The following is a 23641-nucleotide window of genomic DNA, read 5'->3' on the forward strand; positions in this document are numbered from 1 at the left end:
ATTGACAAGTCAAATGGGTCATTCATTAAAGAAGAAAGTCAAGCTGCCCATCATTAAGATGCTATTATTGGTTTCCTTTGTTCTCCTCCTTGCTCCCGTTCTTTTTTTTCTTCTTTTGTATTTGTGATTTGGTATTTCAATAATTGTTCTTAGCTATAATTAATTTGGACAGATATACACACACACACATACTCTTGTTTAGCAAATATGTAAAGAATCTTATGATTATCAATGTTGATAATTAATACCATGACCCAATCACACCCATTGGCCATTTGCCAATTGTTTATAATTCACTTCTCCCAAAACAAAAATTGTTTATAATTCAATAATCCTTTAGCATTTCCTCCTTTGACAAGCTAATTTGGTTTATATAATTTGATACATGTTCCTCTCACATAACATCTCACATTCGAGTATTATGAAAAAAAAAATCATGATAAGGAGAGTTTAAGCCTTTATTTGTTCGTGAGCCGACAGGGTTCAAATCAGAATTAATCGATTTTCGGATATCAGATGGATATACACACCAAAAAGGTAGTTCATAAGCCCCTTATGATTGCACTTGTTACGGATGCTTATTATATAAATCGTGTGTATAGAAGCTCACTCATGAAAGGCTCCCTTGATGGCATGTGCAGCTAAACGCCTCATTTGATTTTCAAAGCGAAAAAGAGCACATACTGAAGAGGAAATATTAATCTATAGCTTTAAGTTCATGTTACGGCCCGCATACTACATCTAATTACCAGATCAAAAACATCTGAAATGAGAAATTCATCATCTCTGCCATCTGCATGATATATCAGCTTCTCATTAACCGATTACAGAGCATATCACCGACGATACGGAGCTCGACCGAAAAAGAAAATTTTTGATCTAGCTAAAAAGTTGACCCGACGAATTAGTGAAGAATGAAATACATATGGAGCTCCACCTCATTTGGCCAGCTGTGACAAAAAGGAATTACTTTGGTACGTACGACATGGACCGACCTTGGTTTTTCACATGGGTTGTTGCCACTACAACTCCCCTCAACGGCCACCATGATTGGATTGGACCACCACCACAATCACCGATAAACAAAACAGCAATCACATGCTAAACCCGAAATTAAAAGATGTTTTCCTTTTCGTTATTAGCTGTACAGACAGTAATCCATTCGTTTCGCCCGAGAAGAAGACACTGATCAAAAGCCATGATCATATGCTAATATTCCTCCAGCAAATTTCCGTTTATCAATCAAATGAATACAAGCATTTACAATAATTGACCTTCTTCTTCCTTTCCTCGATGTGTCTCCTCTCCCGACGCGGTCTGTGCCCTTCACTCGCCGACTCGAACCCGGGACGACTCGGCCGGTGCCATCTCCATAATAAGTTCTAATCGGGAGCCACTTAAATCTTAATTACAATGTCTCTCCCCTTAATCACTTCCCTTGTGATTCCTCACAATAAAAAAAGATAAAAAAAAAAGATAAATATGAACCCACCACCAACTTGCCTTTTATCAGCCGTCAGTAAAAATCCTCTGATAAAATTAGTTAAATAAAAAAAAAAAGGAAAAAAGAAAAAATGGCCCAACTGGGACGACTGAGCCGAGTCACTGTACCACTCGAGGACGATAGCCCACTTGCCTTTTTGGCTCTGCTCCGACTTCCGGCAGGGTTGATTCCTTCGAGGCAATTACTCCACCGTATGAACAGGATATCATCAGATGGCCCCCGACAATACTTTGATGCTCTTTTCCGGGAGATATGTTGTTTGGATCTTGACAAGGAAACGGCATTGCCGAGGGGTACCTGGGATCCGCTCATCGGTTCACCAGATGGGCTTGTCGGCGAGGGCGTGGAGGAGGGGGCGGGACTCGGGCCAGTACTGGCCGACGTGGCAGCTCCTCTGGAGGTCCTCGAGGGTGGCGTACCGGCCGGGACCGGATCTGGAGATGAACCGGATCACCTCCTCGAAGAGCGACTCGTCGCAGGGGATGGTGAGGGGCCCCGGGTTCGTGAATCCGTACTCCTCCTCCGCCTGCGACAGGAGCTTCTTGAAGACGGGGTGGTTCAGGTACGTCGCCTGCACCACGAACCTCCGGCACCCCGCCCCCACGCACACTGCCACATGGCCCGCTGGCACGTCGGACGGTATCCTGGAGGCGGACGACATCCTGGCCTTGTTCCGCCACCGCCGCAGCAGCTGCCGCAGCCTCACGATGTGGCGGATCTTGCTGCATTTTCCCATCCCGGCAGACATCCTTGTACTTTGTTTGGCCTGTCTTTTTGTGGTCTCGGATGCTTTGGCGCTGAGTTTCGGTGAAGACGGCGGCGACGACGACGATGGCTGACTGAGGGAGTGTCGCTGACTCGGTGCTGCTGATGAGGAGTGAATCGGGGAGGTGTTGATGGGGTCATTAAAGAGGGATATATAGGAGCAGGCGCCGGGGATTGCCCCTGACTTTGAAGCAAATTACGAAATTGCCGCCAGTGTTTTTGGGGCAATTCTTTTCTCTTTCTTTTTTTAATTAATGATAAATAAGGATTTTTATTAGATAACGAGGAGATTTGCAAATTTGGTATGTCGACTTGTTCATGGCTGAATAATAAAAAGAAAGGTTCGATTATGACCAATTTCTTTAGAGGATGCATTGAATATCTTTGAGGCCTCTACATCTACTCTATAAACGGTAAAAAGAATCTCCAATATTTGCACCATTAAGTTATAATTATGAACACTATTATATGCTATAGCTATATTTTAAAATAGAATCTGAAGTTATCCACCAAAAAAAAAAACTTCTCGTGTTAATGGGAAGAATCTCCACGTATGGAAAATATTGACGTTAAATAGAAACAGAATTTAAAAAAATAAAATAAAATATCCTTTAAGATGGTACATCACATTCTGAATTTTTTCTTAACAAAAGTACATGCTTTGCTTCCCTCAACTCGGGCTTATTTACTACGAGTTTAGTTGATTCAAGCCATTGGTGTTCCGAAGTGCTTCATGTATATGGTAGTCTAATTTATTTAACACGCTGTTGAGAAGATATTGTCAGCAGAAATCTATGCAATTGCAGTATCTATATATAATTTATATATAAAACCATCTTTGTCTCGATTTGTTATGCCATGTGATTTGAAATTTGTAAAGATAAAAAAACGAAAGGTTAATTACAGTAAAAAAAAACATATTTGCACTTTTTTTTAAAATATAGCATGATCATTAAAAAATAACACAAAAAAGTATGACCTTCGTATTTTTTTTCTAAATATAGCATGACATTTATAGAGTAGCATATAAATGCACGACATTTGCACTTTTTTTTCTAAATGTATCACGACCCTTAAAAAATAATACAAAAATGTACAACTTTTAGGTTGAATTGCAATTCTAGCACAATGTTAATTATTCCATCAAATGTAAGGTAACAGCTAATGGGAGTTAACGATACAATGTGACATAACATGATTGAACGAGTGACGCCCAACACCGTTAGCTCCACATTAACTGTTATTGTGCAATCATGTGGTGAGGTTTACTCGTCCAATCATATTCTGTCATGTGGCACCATTAGCTCCACGTTAACTGTTATCGTTATAATTTGGCTAAATAATTTACATTTTGCTAAATTTGCAACTAAACATAAAGGTCGTCTTATTATTAGAAAAAAGTGCAAAATTCGTGCCTTTATATGCTACTCTCCAAAGGTCGTGCTATATTTAAGAAAAAGATATAAAAGTCGTGTCTTTTATGCTATTTCTCAAACGTCGTGCAATATTTAGGAAAAAAGTTATAAGGTCGTGCTCTTTTAAGTAATTAAGTCATTTTTTTGTTATAATATGATGTTCATGGCCTACTACAAGGAAATGAAATATAAATCTAAATAAATGAGCACGGATAGTCCCACTAATGATAATCAAACTCATAACCTCTAGGTTACCAGGTGAGGGTGTTAGCTACTGTACTACACCCCTTTCTCGATAATTAAGTCATATATATATTCTTGTCCAATCTTTTTAAATAACAATCGGATCACAAAATTTGATCCAGAAAGAAAATTTTGATCACGAAATCTGTATATCAATTTTGTGTTTAACAATTTTCCTTAATATAGACCTTCCAACTATTTTTGACTGATCCCATTTTGATGATGATCGGTTTAAGTGACAAAGATCGAGATCGATTACTTACGTGATTACTTCAACAGATTAATCCAAGACCGATAGTAATCATTTATTAGTTGATTCAAGAGCTTTCTTTTTTCTTTTTTTTTTTAATGAGTGATTGAAGAGTTGATGGTTGACAAATAATATGGTTGCCATGATAACTTCAAGTATCGACAGATGTTCCCCCTCTTCATCGTGCGCGGTTAACAGTAAATGCAATGCAAAAGCACAGGGCAGCAATAATTCATATGATTATGACAAAAAGTTATGGAGCTGGTTTTTTATTTTTATTTTTAGACAGTGAGGGAGATATATGGTCTCAAATTTAAATGATGGAATAATAAAAGGAAAATAAAAAAGATATGAAAAACCCCACTAACAACAATTGACTTAGAAATCTTCATTTAAGATAATTATATTAATTTGTCAATACACTACTCTCTCTTCACCAAATGTATCTCGTCAAATAAAATACGAAGCATGAGTTGGTTCATATCGTCGAAGCAAAGTACCTTCTCCGTGCAAAAAGTGAAACCGAAAGTTCCTCCGTCGCCTTTCCAAATGATCGTCCGAAACCGTGGAGCAGGAAACAAAACGGCCCATAATAACTGTACGTAATTAAATAAATTATGAACTGCTGAATGAATCCCTAGAAAGGATAACAATATTTATTTACAAATAATAATTTCTAACCCTAGCTAGAAGTTATTTATTCAGCCGCCAGAGAGAGAAATAATGGAAGAAGACAAATTATGCATAAATAAAACAATAAAAGAAGAGAATAACAACAGAAGAATTAATATATATATATATATACACACATATATGCGCATTTTTTTAATGAAATCAATAGTTTATTTTTTAAGATTAATCAGTCCTTAAGCACCGAGTTTAATCCTAGTAATAAAATACTTTCAACGAATTTCAAACTCCGTATTTAGAGAACAAATAATATAAATTACAGTTGATCAAATATATCATATTTCATAATTAAAGAGAGTTAATATTTAATCCACACGAAGTGGGAAATCGAAACTGGGGCATGACCCACCACATGTCAACATATATATTATATATTTTCATTTTCTTATCTATTTAATTTAATTATTTTTATTTTTTTACAAAGTTGTTGAATTCCATTGGTGGATGTGATATACTATTTTTTCAAAAAGTAAGCTTAAAAAAGTAATGACTAATATTTAAAGAGTCTTTGCCAGGGAAGGGGGACTATTGTATTAGCCAAATTCTGAGGATAGCCCATGTGCAAGGATGCCCCATCCTCAACTTTCTTTAACACTCTCAAAACAAACCGCCAAACGTCTCCCCCCCTAGCTAACTACTATACCATCCCATCTACGATCATCTTAATCAATTTTAATTGCATTTTCACTAATTTCCAGATTGGAAACTAGAAGAACCCAATCGAGAAACTTCATCTGTAGGGGTGTGCTATAATCATCGGGCCTCCATAAGCCCCTCCTACGCCCGACTAAACCGAACGCGAGGAGCACTTCGCGTCATTCTATAATGTCGAACTTGGTACATATATAAGGTTGTATGATCTATCAGTTCAAGACAAGTGTAATTTCAGTAACACACAGACACGCATGTATAAATATGGGGCACGATTTGAACCATAAAAATTGCAAGTTACAGAAATACTAAGTCACATGATTTAGTTTCCGACCGACCCGTTGCATCATATAAACTTGGTGGCGGCAATCACTATAGGAATTCTACTGCCATAACTCTGGCGGTATTTCGTTCACTTCTCTAGTAGTCTTACATTTTTATTTTTATTTTGGCTTGCTGGGGTAATTCCCTAGTTGTCTTACATTTTTTTTTCTAAGTAAAAAGGCTAGGTCGGATTATTATCCCGCTATGGCTGCCCCAACTAAGAGAACCTAACCGCCACGGAATGTTCATTTCGCCATAGCTCGCTGAGACTTTAGCCCAACTTGGTCACCGCAACCCCACCAACACACTAGTGAATTAAGTCCAAGGTCCACTTGAGCAAATATTATGGGTTGGCCACCGCCATTCTATAATACATCCACATAGTGGTGAGCTCTACGTCTTCGGTGAGGTTTGAACTCGTGATGTTCAAGTGAAGCGCTTAATACTTAACCACTAGATCACTGTACTGGTAGTCCTAGTTGTCTTACATGCATGTTATAAATTGCACAGAGTATATAAAATTATGATTAGATTGATGCATAAAACTCTGGACGTGGCGGCAGTCACTGGGGAATCTACTGCAACAAGCAACTCACACGACATTTCGTTTTATCATCTCGTGGCCTTAATTACATGTTTATAAATTATCAAACTATATATAATTAATTTTATGATTAGATGCATAAAACTTGGACGTGTGGCACTTTAAGAGGAGCCAATCTGTCATTTTCATTAATTAATTATTGTGTAATTCCCTCCTTAAAATGATTTGATATGCCTACAACTACGAGGTCAGCAATATAAACAAATATAAATCATGATCAACATAAATTGGTTCAGATGGTTCGATTTCGACGTAAGAGTCCCTCGAACAAAATTTCGTATTAGAATTCAAAATTAAAAAAAATCATATTTAAGTCTTGTGAATAAAAAAAATTTATAATCGAGAGAGATTTTTTTCCCTTAGTAAATTGGATCAACCTAGTTCGCATCTAGATTAGTCGGTAATGGTACGAGTTTTTAAATATGAGGTAATTCCAATAAAAAATAGAAAAGAGGAATTGGGGTGAAAGAAAAGAAAACAAACACATTGAATGGTCAAGGATGGGCCAATAAGGGATGGGTCCACGTGCATGTTAGGGGGCAGGGAGTGTGGTAGGGTTCATCCCCCCCGAATGTCAGACTACCACCTCGTGCCCTACCTGCTCGGATTTAAGGATCCACACCCCCACTCAATACATATTCTCATCAGATCTCATTGTCCACTAATTCGGACCAAAATTTGGCCGCAACATAAATATGTTAAAAGAAAACTACACATGCATCCCCTAGCTCTTTCAATCATTTATTAATCCTCATAAAAAAACAAATCTCATAAAATCTGCTCGCAGATACACAAATTCTAAATAATATTATGCTACTGATGAGCTAAGTCGAGAACATTATCAGCCTCGAACTTGACATGCATGCTTTTGTCAAGCATGATCGACTGCTAGCTGGGCAACACGCAAATGGCAATTGTACATAACATATGCATCAACATGAGAAATCAAGATTAACCCGTAAGCAAGATCACATAACTGGTATACTGGCAGATCATATGCATGAAATTGTCGTCTATATGGATAAATTGTCTTTTTTTCCTTCTCTGTAATAATACTTTCTAAATATAAACATGGTGATTGGCAATAATATGTATTTATTTATTTTTGGGTTTTTTGTTTTCTTCATGCAGTTTGTTTTCTTTCTCTCCATCAACAGACAATTAAGAGGGGTGTTTTCGTTTGTTGCCGTTAAAATAATAGTGTACTTAGGAAGATTACGGGAATATATGCAGGATTAGGGGGGAGCCATACATGTTAGCTGCAGGCAAGACAGTATCTTCTTCTTCCAGTGAATAATTATGTTATCAAGCTGATCTCTCCTTGTTTCTTTTGTTGGAACTTATACAATTATAAGTTAATGTGTGTGTGTGTGTATAGGCATTAATTTTTATTCGCCGTACATGCAAATGAACACGCATGCACATGCACATATGAAATAATCGATCCTATTTCTCTCAATGATCTATATATTTTCAATTGATGAACCTAGTTGGACACAGTTCGGTAAATATCGCCACACAACTCCTCCTATAAGATAATATGGAAGCATAACCATGCTGTACCTCATCATATGATCGATATCGTTTAGATTAATAAATATCATCTTTATCTGATTAATTACCGATCACACTGAATGCATAATAACAAAAGGGCATTGCACAGGAGTGGGAGAAAATATTGACGCATCTTATATCCAATACTATATCTTGAAGGCAAGTGGTGAAAATATCTTGCTCAATTCTCAAGGAACTGGCCTGGTCCGACATAATCCGGTGGCTGTCAAACACTCCAATGGCTGAGCAAAATTAATTAGTACATTCCTTTAAAAAATGTAATGTGTTATAGACAGGTATATAAAAAGAAACTAATTGAGTATGAGGTTTTATCATATCCGTTTCGATTTTGTGTCTGCTATCGTTCAACATAGGCGACTATCTAAACGACTTCAAGCAAGTTGAAATTTACTTCACTTCCCTTTCATCAAGATCCACGAATCGAGCGAAACTTCCCTCAACGCTGTATACATGAGCCAACTTATGTAAGTAATCATTTTTCAATTATAACAAATGTCGATAAACTTGATAAAAATAAAACGAGGGACCGTTCATTTTCCAATTATAGAAAGATCGATAAATTTGATAAAAAAAAATATAAAGAGAACAATTAAATATTTGGGTGAATTTAGAACGGTTAATTTCAGTTAGGAGCATCGAACCACTGCAACGGGACATGCATGCATGGAGTGGAGCGCAAGTGTTGGTTGGTTCACGACTCTCAAGAAATACAGTTTTATCTCTCGAGCCACTTTGGAGCGCGCTGACATCACTACGCCTCTACGCCTTGAGAACAGGTCCCTACCAGTGGGACCCACCATACAAGTGGGCCAATGGGGGCCCCAGGTTTTCATCTTTTCGGTGAAAAGACATCGTCCAAGTTCGACGCCGCTTAGTTGTACCGTTCTGTCAAACGACCTTAAAGGGCCCCACTTCTCTAATTGGCTTGGCTCCACTATGTGTCTGTCTCTTCATTTCCCCTCTCGCCTCCATCTCGTACGGCTACGGCCCGCTCTTTCCTGTGGATGGTGATATTCCTGTGTGCTGCATCCTATTTTTTAGCTACCTGCGATTTTATTTACTACTTTGTCAAAGCGACACGTGTCGTACATTCAGCCATTCCTTTGATTTTGAAAGTCAAACTCCACCCTGCGTGCTAGGAGCTAAATACTCAATAAGCATTACTCGGTCACTTAAACGAGTCATATCCAATAAGACTACTTATAAGTAGTAACGGGCTCACAAAATATAACGGATTCTCACTTACATGTATTTTGATTAGTTATTAATGTTTCACGGGCACTTAGTTAAATATTTAGTCATGTACACAATTACAGTCCCACTAGTTTAACAGCCATTCATTCATTGTTGTCAAGCTTGCTATTGATTTTCGAGTTGGATCGTGATCTAACTTAACTTGATTTTATATAATAGTTACAAGTGTTGACAAATATATGGATGTGAGATAATATATATATATATATATATGCATGTATATATAGATATGAAGGTATATGAAAAATTAATTATAAAAATAATTAGAAAAAAATTTGATTGAAAAATTATTATTAAATAAATAAAAAGACAAAACTGTAATGATTATAGTGTTAAATTTGGAGAAAAGTAGAGTTGACTTGGGTAAAATAAAATTTATACTTAAAAAATAAAACAAAACTTAAACGATTATCAATCTGCACAAGAATTGTGCTCTTGATAAATAGATGTGCAACTTGTATATATGATTTTGTGAAAACCGAGCTTCCATATACATTATTACCCGAATAGACATCCTCCACAAAACTCCTCCCTTGTTGCAGTCGTCGTATTGACATTCCGAGCAAATCCCGATGGCATACGCCTATCCTCACATCTAAGGCCGCTTCTCACAACCACAACATTCTAGTTCATTTTAATTCTCTCAATCAGTAGTCATTAATTACATGTATGAAATTGTGAGGTCAAAAGATCTCACTGAATTTTGAAGACTTTTATTAATATATTCATATTTGCAAATATTTTCTATTTTAGTCTAATTGGTGCTTTAAAAAATTCAAAAAAAAAAAGGATAAAAGACGCTTTGCCCATTGAAATTTATTTTCTTTCAGTTCTTTTTTCAATTATAAAGGATAATCATGAGGTCTAGTATATATATATAAAAATTATAATAACTAATAAAGAAACACGAATAATCTCATCACGAGAATCGAACTTTCCATCTCTTAATTGATAGGCGAGAGCGTGCATTAGTACTCTACGTCTTCTTTTTATCTTTTATGTATGGTTGGCCATTTAAGATTCTAAAAATGAATCACTTGACTTATTGAAATTTTAGTTTAGATTATCTCCGATGTAAGTCTCTGATTTGAGTCTCTAATATGGACCCCACACTGCCACATTCGCGCCACGTTCAACAGAGACAAATTCAATAAAAGAAGAGACCTATCACTCTAGTTATAGTCTCTGATTTTGAGTCTCTAATGAGAGCCCACATATATATTTATACTCTAAATGAATATAACTCAAAATAATTAATACATAATAATAGTAATTATTAAATAATAAATCAAAATGTTAATTAAATAATTAATTATGAATAACTAAAAATATTCATAAAATAATTTAAAAATTACATGACGGAAAAAAAGAGAGAATCATGAGTGGGGATTTCGACGAAGAAGTAAAAAAGTAGAAAATAATCATTTAAAAAAATATAAAGAAAAGAGATCAGGTAAAAACCTTAGCAACAGAAAGGGGAGGAGCAATGGCAACAACGACGACGACAAAACCTCCTGGTCGACATTTCCCAATTGAAGCACTGCAATGACCTCATCTTTTCTCCCCCTTCATCTCGTCGCCCTCTGCTCACTGATAGTCACCTCAGCGTCCCACACCCATCGACTTAGCTCCTAGCATCGCCCTGTTTCAGACGCGAGTTGGACGCCTCCACCACCATCGCGAGTTGGAGACTCGCGCTGCAAATAGTCCTAGCTTCACTTTTTACCCACTTAAACCTTTTTTTTGTGTGTCAACATAATTGCCGAAGATTCTAAAATTGAATCATTTTGGCCCGTTCGATTAACCAATCGATAATTTAAATCGAAATTAGAAGCGTGCAAATCATATGCCTCATTTTGGACAACGAAGGAGACTCCAAACTCAGATACACCCGTTGGCCAATCCCATAATGCGTTTAGTGTCGAAAACTTCCCCTAATGGATCCCTACTTGTCGGTTTCAAACGATCTCTCCTTTAATTGACAGTACCTCATTTACATTGTCCTGCTATACCGAGTAGTTGTTCTCTACTTCTTCATTGCCATTCACATCTTTGCTCCGAAGTTCCCGCGCTGGAACTCAGGTCCATCGACAACCGCATGATGGAGTCCAAGCTATGCATTTAATCATCTCTAATTCGAATTAACATTATTAATAATAGGAGTGACCATAATGATTCACTTCTAAAAAATTGAATGGCTAAACTTACACACAAAAAAAAAACTCTAGTGGACAAAGTGATGCCGAACTCCAATTTTAATAAATAAAACGATTCAGTTTTAGAATTTGATTGATCAAACTAACATAAAAGAAGCTTTAGTAGGCAAAATGATATTAAACTCAAATTTTAATGGGCAAAGTGTCTTTTCCCCAAAAATTATGGTGTAAAATATAAATTCAATTTTTTTTTTATCTTTTTACTCTCTCTTAGATATGGAATGAAGTAATAACAAGTGATTATAATTTATCTTGATAATATTTTATTGGAAAATATATGTAATAGTTTTTGCATTCATTAACTCTCGGATCCTAGATTCATCACTAGCGACAAGTAGATGAACATGTATCCAACATAAAAGATTAAGTTTGATACTTGATAGGACGGTGAATACAATAACCTTATCTACTTTGCTTTTTTTTGTTTTTAATCTTCAGTTAATTATCAATAGTTCCATAAAGTAAAGAGTGCTGTTATATGTGTACCGAAAAAGAAGCATTATTATATCCTCTCAATAATAAATCAAAAAAATCTTTTCAATTCAAAAATTATACTCATAAGGGCATGAGTTATAATTTACCAACATTTAAGAGTTGATATATGTGAGTATAGGAAAATCATTACATACATCGCGACTGAGTAATTTCAACAATCAAATTATTATTAATGGTATGTCTTGAACTATTGTCTCCACAGTTCGAGTAATCTCAAACCATAATATGAAGATTTGTCTCAGTAATCATTAATCGTTAGACACATCTTTAAGGAGGATTTAGCATTTTTGTAAACTAGATACTAACTAATCTCACTTTAGGTGAAAGTCTCTTTTAAGCAGTAGTGGCCCTTATTCAACGATAATAATAAGTAGAAAATAAAATGAGGAGAGAACAAGAAATTTTTATAGACATATTAAATATACGTGTAAGTATCAGTAGTAATGGTACATTTGCACTCCAATTCGAATCTCTTTATATCTTTGTCCTCTCATTATCTCCATCTAATAAGGTAAATAATCCAAATTAAGCCGACAAGTGATGCTCCTCATATGATTATTCACTGCGTTTACTTAGCAGGAACCACGCCCACCAATGCGCTTTTAAAAAAAAATTAAAATCCTATTGTTGTCTTTCTCTTTCGCAGACATACTAATTAGACCATCTATGGACGCACTTTATAGACTCAACCCTAAGAATTTAAATTTTCTTCAATTAATCAAAAAGGATCTCTGTACAATTATGCTAAAATTCGCCATTTTTTAGCGTATTCCTCCCTAAAACAGCAACCAAAACGCTGCCACGTCGCAACATTGGCCCTCTATTTTAGCATTTTTTTTCCACTGGTTTCCTTAGTTAAATGGTTTATCTTTCATTAATGGATTTTCAATTAATTGTTCATTGTCGGCTCTTGTCTTCATTCAGGGTTAGCTCTTCATCAATCTCATTGCCAAGGTGGCGACAGTTAATAGTCCGTATATTGGGGTGTCCTTAATTTAATTAATTAAACAGAAAGGGATATCTTAAAAAAACAAAAATCCAAAACCAGTTTGTAAGGCAACTCCAAATGCTGACACGTGTTGCTATTAAAGTTCAAGAAATCTTATTTCGAAATTATTAGTTCATCAATCACTAATATCAATGATTGATAATATGCCTCGAATTTTTATCAGAAATTTTAGAAATCCTGAAATTAGCTGGTTGATTGGACATAATGATTTGCAAATTAGAAAAATGCAATATTTCTTCTCTTTTTAAATTTTGAGAATGATGCTTCCATCTTTTGATCAGTCATCGGACATTAGAATTAGATGGATCAATTGAAGCCGACTCTAGATGGTGTTGCCGACGTATCTCGAGACTGAGACTCAATCCAAGCTTGAGTGTTGCTAAACATCTCCGGCTAGCTAGCTCTCGTCTGTTCGACGATGCTACTACATTCCTAATAAAAAGGGGAATGAGTGTAACTCCTTTTTTTTTCCTGGATAAATGAGTTTTTCTTCAAAAGTAATATGGTGTGTACGCACACATCGTACCTAGCTGTTGCTCAAGGGCAGGAAAAATCCGTACGTAATGTTTGGTTCCTACTTCAAGTCGAGACATACATACGTGAACCAATTTTGGAAGCATATAGGGGAGATTGAAGGATTGATTGGTTTAATTGATTAATTAATTAAATGATTTCATCATGAAAATTTTCCAAGAAGATAATGATAATATTTGTTAATACTCACGATCAGTAGCTAGCTGCATTGGCAATCACAGGTTGCTGTCAGGACGACGGGTGGAAATTGCAGCTACTACGCCCATCAAACGAATCTTTATATCGAGGATTGGATTATCTATTGTCAAATAGCGTTTTTATTTCCGTAATGTTTAAGACTTTCGATGGGAAACAAATACGAGAGCGAAGCCGGTTCAATAAGGTAGCAAATGAAGTGTTGATAAAATCACAAGGTTTGCATTGTATTTGAGATATCGTATACAGACAAAAGACATGTATAGAGTACATTAATGTCATGATACTTTGAAAACTTTCGCGTGCGATAAAATTTTTGCGTATTTTCTTGATTTTTGATACTCGGGTCACCCCATCCGGTCACACTCTTCATGGCAAAAGTAAAGTTACAAATTGCTTTTACAAATTAAACAAGATGGAGAATTGGAGACAGAAGGAATGGGGAGTGATCATGATATTAACTTTCCACGACCACCACATTGCTAAAAGAAAAGCTGATGAGAGACAAAGTACAGATACAATACATTCACTCCACCCAAACCCTACATAATTCATATAACTAATATTCTCCCCTAACCAAAGAGCCAACTCTAACGTTGTTTTGTATAACATGTTCTCTTTTGGCCCATACTTGTATGTATAGTCCATCTTATTTAATAGGAGAAAACATCGCTTCTTTGCTTTAATGAAATGATGATGTCAAACGCACGACCGAAGAATCAAAAGGGGGGCCTTTCATTAGATTAGTGGTTCCAGCTTTTGGGGCTATACCAAAAGGAAATTGGGCGGTGAATAGAATCTATCCCCCTCTTCTGAATTTGGGTGTCTTTGATTGGTACGTCCACTGTCCATTTATTCCTCTTTACAGGGCACACATTGGATTTTTTTTTTTGTATACATTTCGAGTACAAATAAGAGCAAGACAGTAACTTTTCGAAAAGGTCTAACACACAATCATTTTATATATAGTTACACTATATATGTAAATAAATAACTTAAAACTAATTGTGAAACTCGTGCATTGCACATGATAGAACGTGAAACTACTTGTATTTTTCTTTACAGCTATATGAATTGAGTTATTCTGTCAAAAATAGAAAGTTTAAGAATATAATTTTATTTTTTTGCATTCATTATTAGATGATATGACAACAATTAAGAAATATTTTACATCTTCATCTAGAAGAATCATATCCATGTTGATTAATTCGTTGCTCTTTGTGTTCACAACGTCCTATAATTTGATTACTCTAAATTTTAATTTTCACAAATCTTTTGTCAGATGCTAATTCTCTCAATAAATTATAAGACACTGAAAAATAAATATTTAAAAAATTGTAAAAAAGGAGAGAGCATATTTTAAAAAAACAAAGATACAAATTAATACATGCATTATGAAAAAGACAAAAAAAAATTGAAGAAATGACATCCTTGAGGCAAAAACTCAGATGACCAAACTCGGAAAAAAATATGAGAGAAAAAAAAGTAAAAATTAAGAACAAAAAAATTTAAAAATGAAAATTTCCATAAATATGAAAGAAAAAATCGAAGCACATCATGTTGCGTACATAAGACAAACAATAAAATTAATTAGAAAAATGTGTTGCATAAGAGCATAGGTAGATGTGCAAAAAGGATGGATTAAGAAAAAAGTTCAAATTAATTGTGATTATTGGTAAATGTACTTTTTAAGAACTTGTGTCTTGTGGTAGACGTATTTTTTAGAACTGAATAGGCCGTTATTTATGTGAATGGTGCTTCATATTTATAACGTAATACAAAGCTGAATAAGCCATTATTTATGTGAGTGGTGCTTCATATTTATAATTTGTCATTTTGAAAATTAAATATGATTCATATACCGGTAAAATATATTATGTAATCTTTTAAGGGTTAAGTTGTATATCAGTAATCCAAATATCATAATATCAATTCATTGTATATATAAGACACAAAATTACATTAAAGATAAAGATATAAAGGTACTTTCATAGATTGTCTCTCATTTGTGGATACATGCCACATCAAATCACTAAAGATAAATATATTTTAAAAATGTCATGGCGAAAGATATCAGTAATTTATAATAATTCATCAAAAATTTAAAAATATATTTAAAAAAAATTAAAATTTGAGAAAATTTTATTCAGAAACTGAGCATTCTCAAGCCATCTAGCATGGTCTACCTTACTTTTGCTTTCATATATATATATATATATATATGTATGTATATGTTATAGTAACATGACTTAATTTGAAGTAGATTACAAGTCTTTTAAGTTTCAAGAGAGTTATGCATATTTTGAGAAACTAATTGAGGTAAATTATTTATGCTGCGTTTGGTGAGTAACTAAGGTTGCGTTTGGTTTCATAGTAAGATTTTAAAATCAGATTTTGATTTTGATTTTGAGTGATATAAATGGGGCCCACCCTTTGACTTTATATGTGTTATGTTGTTTTGTTGTGGAAAAAGTGGTATAAATGGGGCCCACTCTTTGACTTTGTATGAGTTATTTTGTTTTATAGTGGGTAGAGTTAAGTTAGAATTGTGATTTTAAAATACCATCTTGAAATCAAACAAGCCCTAAAATTTTAAAATCAGATTTTGATTTTGAAAAAGAGTGGTATAAATGGTTATGTATGGGGCTCATTCTTTGACTTTGTATGCGTTATGTGATTTTAATTTTGAAAAATAGTGGTGTAAATAGGGTCCACCATTTGACTTTGTATGAGTTATTTTGTTTTGTTGTTTGTAGAATTTTGTTTTGTTGTTGGTAGAATTAAGTTAAAGTAAGATTTTAAAATGCAACTTTGAATCCAAACAGAGCCTAAATTCTTAGTATTTACTTACAATTGGAGTAAATTACTGAGACTGTGCACAGGTCGGTTCGGTACAAGTATGAGGAAAATTTTCGGGGATCCAAAGTGGTTGGGTTTTTCATTTTATAAACCATCCCCGAAATCAAGAAGAGAATATACCCTCCATGAATCGGGTTTTTTTGGGTTCGTTCTTGGGTAACCCGAATGCAACAAATATTTAAAAAAATTCTCAGTAAAATTACAAATAAGATAAAATCTCAATTCATTAAACAAAACTTTAGTAAAAATAACTTCACTGGGATAGTTAAAACTCCATATATCATAATTGCATCACTATCACTATATAAAACTAAAATGGTCCATAGGGGTCAAAGCTCCATCAAACAAAAAATCATACAAACATCAAAAATTCGGGTCGATTTAGGACAAACGGGTTTTCAATTATGAAACCTGAAACGTATCCAAATCCGAGCAAAAAAAAAACTAATCTAGAACCAAACTAAGTTCTAAAAAACTTGAAGATTCGAATCAGTTCGAGACAGGTCGGCTCGAGTTTTCGGGTCTTCCGATTTTTTTCTTTATCCCTATAAATTACACATATTTTGAGCAATTTTTATTTACATTGTTAATAAAGTACAAGGATTTTGAGACAACTTTTATTAAACTTTTATACTTTGTTTGGATACAACATATTAAGTGAAAGGTTGGGGAAGATGAGGAAATGGAAGAAAAGGGAGAGGGAAAGGATGAGAAATTTTAATCTTGTTTAGATATACTTAGTAAGGGGAAAGGAATGGAAGGAAAATGAGGAGAAATTTTAACCCTGCTTAGGTACATACTAGTAAAGGAAATGGAGGGGAAAGGAAAGAATTTTATATCAAATGACAAATTTATATTTTTATATGGGCTTATTGACAAAAAAATTATCGATATTTTGTTCCTTCTATTCTTAAATTTTTTTGAGTGGAAGTGAGGCCGAAGCCCAAATATATTTACTAAATAAAAAGGAAGGTTAAATCGAGGTTGAATGAAAATGAGCCTATGGAAGAGAAAGAAGGTTAAAGTTTCATCTCCATTGGCTTTACCCTCCTTTTAATTATCAGAACCAAACAATGACAAAAATCCCCACCGGACCAAACAATTTTCTGCTATTCAATTTATAGGACCCTTCGTGTGGACCCCCAATTGTTGATCTGACAAAAGGGAAAGATCTCCAAACTATCGATTAATGAATCTCCCGCAAACATAACATTGTATTTTGATAAATTAATGAATATTGAGATCATCTGTGACCGTAACATAGTATCTTTGTGACCTTATTTGGGATGGTGACAGTTGTGACTTATCTACCTCCACTTGAATCATCACCTTGGCCATTGGACGATGTTGATTGGTGCGGGAGACCTCAAAGACAAAGCTCCTTTGGGGTCAAGATGGCCTTTGTCAAGATATTAGAGGATACCTTAGCCATGATCGAGGTTGCCAGCATCATCTATAGTCTTTGGTGAACTTGGCGCTGAACTTTTTTTGGAATGCTTGTAGATGTCAATGGCGACTGCATAGGTGGTTGGGGCTGTAAACTACCGTTTGCATGAATAGTCGATCGGCACTAAATCTTGGCAACGATATAATGGCATTGTTAGGCTGTTTGGGATCCTTTACATATTAGGAAAAGATAAACACCCGTTGATCCAACTAAAAGTCATTCCGAAAAATCCTAATAATGAAAAACAAATTTCGATGAATTATGAGATTTCACTTCAGAAAACAAGATAATTTGAAAATAAACAAAAATTTCCTCGATGGTCGTTATGATAAATTATTTTATTTTATTCTTGGATTTGTTTTTTGTATTTTGTTTTTATCAGATCAGAAAGAAATGGGAGATAAAATTGATCATTTCCAAGGTAAAGCTAAGCTTGCTGCGAGTCAGAAAGCCCATCACGCCAATCCATCCCTCCCAGGATTTCTCTTCCATAATTTTTTATTTTTTTTAAATGAGAATAGCATAAATTTCAAATCCTCAAAGAACATAATATAATCACAGAATTCTCCTCAACTCTCAAGTCTCAGCTCCTATATAATTTCCGTGATGGGAAAAGAAATAAAAGAAAATGGTCCACTCGATCAAACCCATTGACCCGTTCACGAAGGGACACCTACTTTACCCTTCCACAATATCATAATTTACTGCAAAAACTTCTATTGTATTAAATAGGTACGGTATCAGAGATTTTATCACTGTGGGATGAGACTTCTCTTTATTGTTATTGGGGTAAAACTCCTAGTCCACCGGTGAGGGCCTATAATACGATGCAGCAGGTTACCATAATATTTTCCAATTTACTACCTACCAAATTCCGTGAACGAACAGATGAGTGAAAGTGATTGCAACTCTGCCCTGAATGGCCTTAACTAAAAAGTGAAAAAAAAAAAGGGGGGGAAAACTAATAGCACTATAATGTGGTTAGGAAACACGTTGGCAATCAACTTCCAATTCCAATGCTTTTATCTAATTGGGAAAAAAAAATCATCTTCCACATGTTTGCCACTGGAACCAAGTTTAACTAACGACTTCTTTGGCTTAGATCGGCTTAACCGAGTTATAGTTGCGCAAGATCCACCGGTACTAAACTCTCCCTAATCTTGGTAAGAATCTACGTGCAAGAGGAGAAAAACCCGCAATGCCGGTTTTCATAATCAAAATTAACCAAATTGCGAGCTATCCCGTACTCCTTATTACATATGCAATGTTCCAGAAATAACGAGTTGGGGGAGGAGATTAGGATTCGGTTCGTTGTATCTTTGCAGTCACACAGTCCATTGTATCTACGAATCCGATCTTGCGCGAGCCCTACGGATATCTTCCTAGAGATAGAAATGGCGCTACTGATGAAGAGGGCCCAGGAAGGAAAAGTGAGCCGAACAAAGATTCTGGAGGTAGCTAAAATGAAAGGCAATAAAAGTAATATATACGTTATTGGAGGAAGCACATGGGATGGGCTGAGAAAGAGGGAATCAATCGACCCACCAACCAAACTTAGAACCCTAAGACCTTCTAACAATAAGGTCTTCATGATATCTTACACTATATCAAAGGAAAAAAAAAAGAATAACAATAACATACATTATACATCTATATATATATATATATATATATATATATATTGATGAATGCGGAAGGGTATGAATGCATGTGTGGGGGGCCCAGAGTCAACTGTGGGTGTTTCATGAAAGAGGCTCTATACCTGATGATAGATACGATAATGATTTGATGCTCTGGTGATGATTGATCATTGATTCAAACTGTTTTACAGATCTCTCAAGCCGCTCCAAAAGATAGATTATGATCCAACAAAGAATCTAATTGATACGTGATATTCCCCCCTCCCGGAAAAAGAAAAGAAACAAGCAGAAGTTCGATTCACCTAACTCAGAAGATCTGTGATTATAAGCACTCCTTGGTAACTGGCTAAAGAAAGTAATATGATTTGATAAAACTACCAGTCGTATACATTGGGGAGTTTGAACAATTGCACGATCATACATGGTGACTATGACTTGAATATTTGATGTTATCATGATAAATATGACAAGATTTTTGCCCACCAACTGCAATCCGTAGGTAGATTGCACTCTCTTCTCTGCCTTTTGTACTGTGACTGCAATGTCTCTGCTGGAAGAGAAGCACGGTAACCTCCTGCAGTAATGAATCCGTTATCCATCAATTTTATTGGAGAAGCAGGTTCAACGGACAGTAGTAAGGCCCGCCTGACTCTGAGATAGCAAAAAGAAGGTTTATATTCTTCCAATAGGGAAACACAATTGCAGGTAGGTATGGGCAGACGTAATTGCAGGTAGGAATGGCATATCATATCATAAGCATCGCAAACATAAGAAAGCAATCTAGAACAATAAACTGGAAAAAAAAAAGTTTATTTTACTTTTGAATGTAATCAATATGACCAATCGTAGCGAATGACTTACCTCGAAAAAATGAATTTCTAAATCAGAACATGCATATTGCCTTTAAGGCTCTTCCACAATTCTCCGCTTCTTCGACTTTGTAATCATGTTGTTAATGGGGGTGAGCTCCTTCGTAGCTTGCCCCTCCAACAGGCCCCGACTCTCGTTCACTCTCTTTCTACTGCTCCAGCATTCACAGGTTTGATAGTAGAAAAAACAATTTTTAACCTACTAATGACGTTACAAATTCGGATAATGATATAATAATGTTACCAATTCGAAATGAATACCTGTCAGTAGTAGATATTTCTGTAGAATTCTTATCCAGCCAACTGATGCTTCCTGTGTGGGCTGGAAGTAAAGAACCATAAATGTGCAATATTTCCTCATCCATACTGCAATGTAGTCAATTAACTTATATATCAGAAGGTGCAATTCACCTACACAAATTATAGAACAAGCTACATACTATTCAATGACAAACTTTGGGTGTCTGTATGGAAACAAAAGGAAAATGGCCATCTGAACAGTTTTATAAAGGGGCACAGTACATAAATGTGCCAGCATTCTAGGCAGATAAAACAGAAATAGGCCTGGAATGAACTATAATAAGCTCAAAATCCATCCCTGAGGAACTAATTTAGGCAGGATAGAAAATGAAAGAACTAAGTAAGCAGCAAACAGAATCTTGAAAGATACAATCATTTGAAAAGAGAATCACCTTTTGACCATGAAACGTATCATCGTTCCAACTTTTATTGAGTGATGCTTCTGACTTCTGCTGCGATACAATTCTTTACCATTTTTCTGGAAAAAAAATAGAAAATTATATCTCCAAGTTTGAAAAGATGGAACCCAAACTATAAGCAGATAAAAATCAAGTCATTAAAGAAAATGTGAAGCTGCCGCGATTTTATTTAGTAGTGTACCGGATTTTTTCCAACGAGCATCTATTAGAAGCGAACTTCTCCTTCAATCAAACATCCATCCATATATCTAGGTCCCACTAATTTCTCATCCGAAGAACAGGAATGGAGTAAAAGAAAGAAATTGCCATCTCTAAAAGGGAATGTTGATTATTCCTGGCTAAAATATCAGGTTACTCTATTTCCCCTTACTAAGGCAGAAACATTCATAGTTGATCTCAAAACAAAGAAACTACTGTTACCCACATTTTTATATCTGAAGTCTTCGCGGATATCTTCGCTGATTATGACAGCAGATGCAAAGCCAAGAACAATAATATGAATGGATTCTTGTGTGAGTTTCACTACTTTCCCCTCTGGAAGCAAAACAACAAGAAAAAGAAATTGTCAGACTGCCAAATTAGAAAATAGAAGTATCAAAGGGTCTTGTCCCAAAACTACAGCTAATGTCACAGTGACATCTTCCAAGGCCCAAACATCTTTTAAAGAGGAAAAAGAGCAACATAAAGGATCATCCTGAATATACCTACTAGCATATTCGGCTTGGGAGAAAAAAGCAACAACTTTGCATTTAATCTGACTCCAAAGTATGGATGGATGCCTGGAAGAATCTTTGCAATTTTATCGACAATTTCAACGTCATAAGCCAATACTACACCATCAAAAACTTCATGAAACCTGTGAAAGAAAACAACGCGAGAATGTAATAACAACTGAGGAAAATACAGTAAAGAAAGAACAAAATTCAGTTGAGCAGAATCAATATCTCAAGTATCAGTTGTACATTCCCATACAAAACAAACCTTATCCATGTGCCTCGCACTTTTCCGATAACATGAATCAACCAAGTCACTCGTCGTAATATCCAAACTTGTATAAGGAATCGAGTACCCAAAGAATTTGAATTGATAGTGCAGTTAACTAGCTGTGTGCAGTAAAATTCGCATTTTGAAGGCAAGACATAACTCAGCACAGCAGCAATGAAGCAGCTGAAGCTGAACAATACACTACCAGCCAACATGATTTGGCAACTTGCAAGCTCGTAACGGATAATGATGATTCAAAAGTTGGGTCAAGCATCGTCAAGAGCTCAAGATAGATAATAGAGACAAAAGGAGCACAGAATCTTACTTGAAGAGCAGGGAGCTAAGCTCGCGGAGGATGGCCTGAGAGACCCTCCGACTCTTAGACGGGTGAACGTACACCACCAAATTCGCATCAGATACCTTCAGTCCCTCCATCCCAAAGCCCAGTCCGGGGAGGCAGCTATGTCCAGGGACGGGAGACAAGGAGAAGAGGAAGCCGAGAAGAGGAGACTTCGAGTTCGAGATGGGGACTTCGAGATGTTGCAGCCTCTGCAACAGAGAAGAGGAGAACGATGAACGAAGACTAGGGTTCTTTCATTATTTTTGAGTTTTTTTTATTTTTCAGATTTACATTTAGGTCCTTCATGTTTAAAAAATTCTGAATCCATCCAACCGGCTGATTCACATGGTTCAATGGATTTGCCTAAAAACTGATCGGTTTTTCGAGTTTACTGATCTATTTATACGTTTTCGGTTTTTAAACTAACCGGACCGAACATAAATCCGATTTCCGATTCGACGATCAAACAAACCAATCCGAACCGATTCTAATAACAATGGGGATAGCTACCCCAACTGAAATTAACAGCTACATCAATCACTTTGTAATAGACTGAAATGATTGGGAATTGAAGAACAGATAGCAGGAGTACTGAAGAGGGGAAGAGAAGAAGAACTCAATAGAATAGGCACATAAGAGAGAAAGGAAACTAGAGAGAGTGAGACAATTTTCTGTATTTTTCATAGATGATCACAACATTCTTACATCAGTAGCTTATATACTTGTAGTCTACTGACAATCACGCTCATAATCCTTCAGTGACTAATTGACCAAACAATTGCAAGTATACCCCCATATATTTCTATTTTCTATTTCCACCCATAACTTCATTTTATTACAATTTGGTCCTTACACCTCTTGACCCATGACATTCCCCGCCCCTTTAAAATCCTTGCCCGCAAGGTTGAACTGAGGAAAACGTAACCTTAGCTCGTCTACGTATTCCCAAGTAGCATCAGCTGGGGAGGAATTAGACCAATATATGAGTAACCGTTCCGCCGTCTGATTGCCTCTTTTCACAATTCGATGTTCCAGTATAGCCAAGGGTTGAGGAAGCCT

General features: G+C 35.7%; 2 protein-coding genes across 4 annotated transcripts; both read right to left on the minus strand.

Annotated features, from left to right (window-relative positions):
• Nucleotides 1-1102: 1102 nt before the first annotated feature.
• On the minus strand, nt 1103-2406 carry LOC116192193 (auxin-induced protein 6B). Its single transcript, XM_031520665.1, has one exon. It carries the CDS (start codon nt 2250-2252, stop codon nt 1821-1823), a length of 432 nt encoding a protein of 143 aa, XP_031376525.1. The 5' UTR covers nt 2253-2406; the 3' UTR covers nt 1103-1820.
• A 17408-nt stretch (nt 2407-19814) lies between these two features.
• On the minus strand, nt 19815-22825 carry LOC116200883. Of its 3 annotated transcripts, none has more exons than XM_031531876.1 (7): nt 22568-22822; nt 21963-22114; nt 21683-21792; nt 21232-21317; nt 20801-20905; nt 20532-20691; nt 19815-20321 (listed from the first exon to the last, which is right to left on the minus strand). In XM_031531876.1, exons 1-6 carry the CDS (start codon nt 22675-22677, stop codon nt 20574-20576), a joined length of 681 nt encoding a protein of 226 aa, XP_031387736.1. In that variant the 5' UTR covers nt 22678-22822; the 3' UTR covers nt 19815-20321; nt 20532-20573. The 3 variants fall into 3 exon arrangements, with proteins under 3 accessions (XP_031387736.1, XP_031387820.1, XP_031387902.1); XM_031531960.1 differs by having other exon boundaries at nt 19815-20244; nt 22568-22821; XM_031532042.1 differs by lacking the exons at nt 19815-20321; nt 20532-20691; nt 20801-20905 and having other exon boundaries at nt 21228-21317; nt 22568-22825.
• Nucleotides 22826-23641: the final 816 nt, after the last annotated feature.

Source organism: Punica granatum, chromosome 1, assembly GCF_007655135.1.
Source record: "Punica granatum isolate Tunisia-2019 chromosome 1, ASM765513v2, whole genome shotgun sequence".
NCBI classification, from domain to species: domain Eukaryota; kingdom Viridiplantae; phylum Streptophyta; class Magnoliopsida; order Myrtales; family Lythraceae; genus Punica; species Punica granatum.

Excerpts from the sequence above, each read along its gene's own strand:
- LOC116192193 (XM_031520665.1), bottom strand. The coding sequence starts at position 2,252 with ATGTCTGCCGGGATGGGAAAATGCAGCAAGATCCGCCACATCGTGAGG.
- LOC116200883 (XM_031531876.1), bottom strand. The coding sequence starts at position 22,677 with ATGGAGGGACTGAAGGTATCTGATGCGAATTTGGTGGTGTACGTTCAC. Across the intron at positions 21,318-21,682 it reads AAGACTTCAGATATAAAAAT|AAAAATGGTAAAGAATTGTA; the intron begins GTGGGTAACAGT and ends TTTTTTTTCCAG. Across the intron at positions 20,692-20,800 it reads GAAATATCTACTACTGACAG|TAGAAAGAGAGTGAACGAGA; the intron begins GTATTCATTTCG and ends ATGCTGGAGCAG.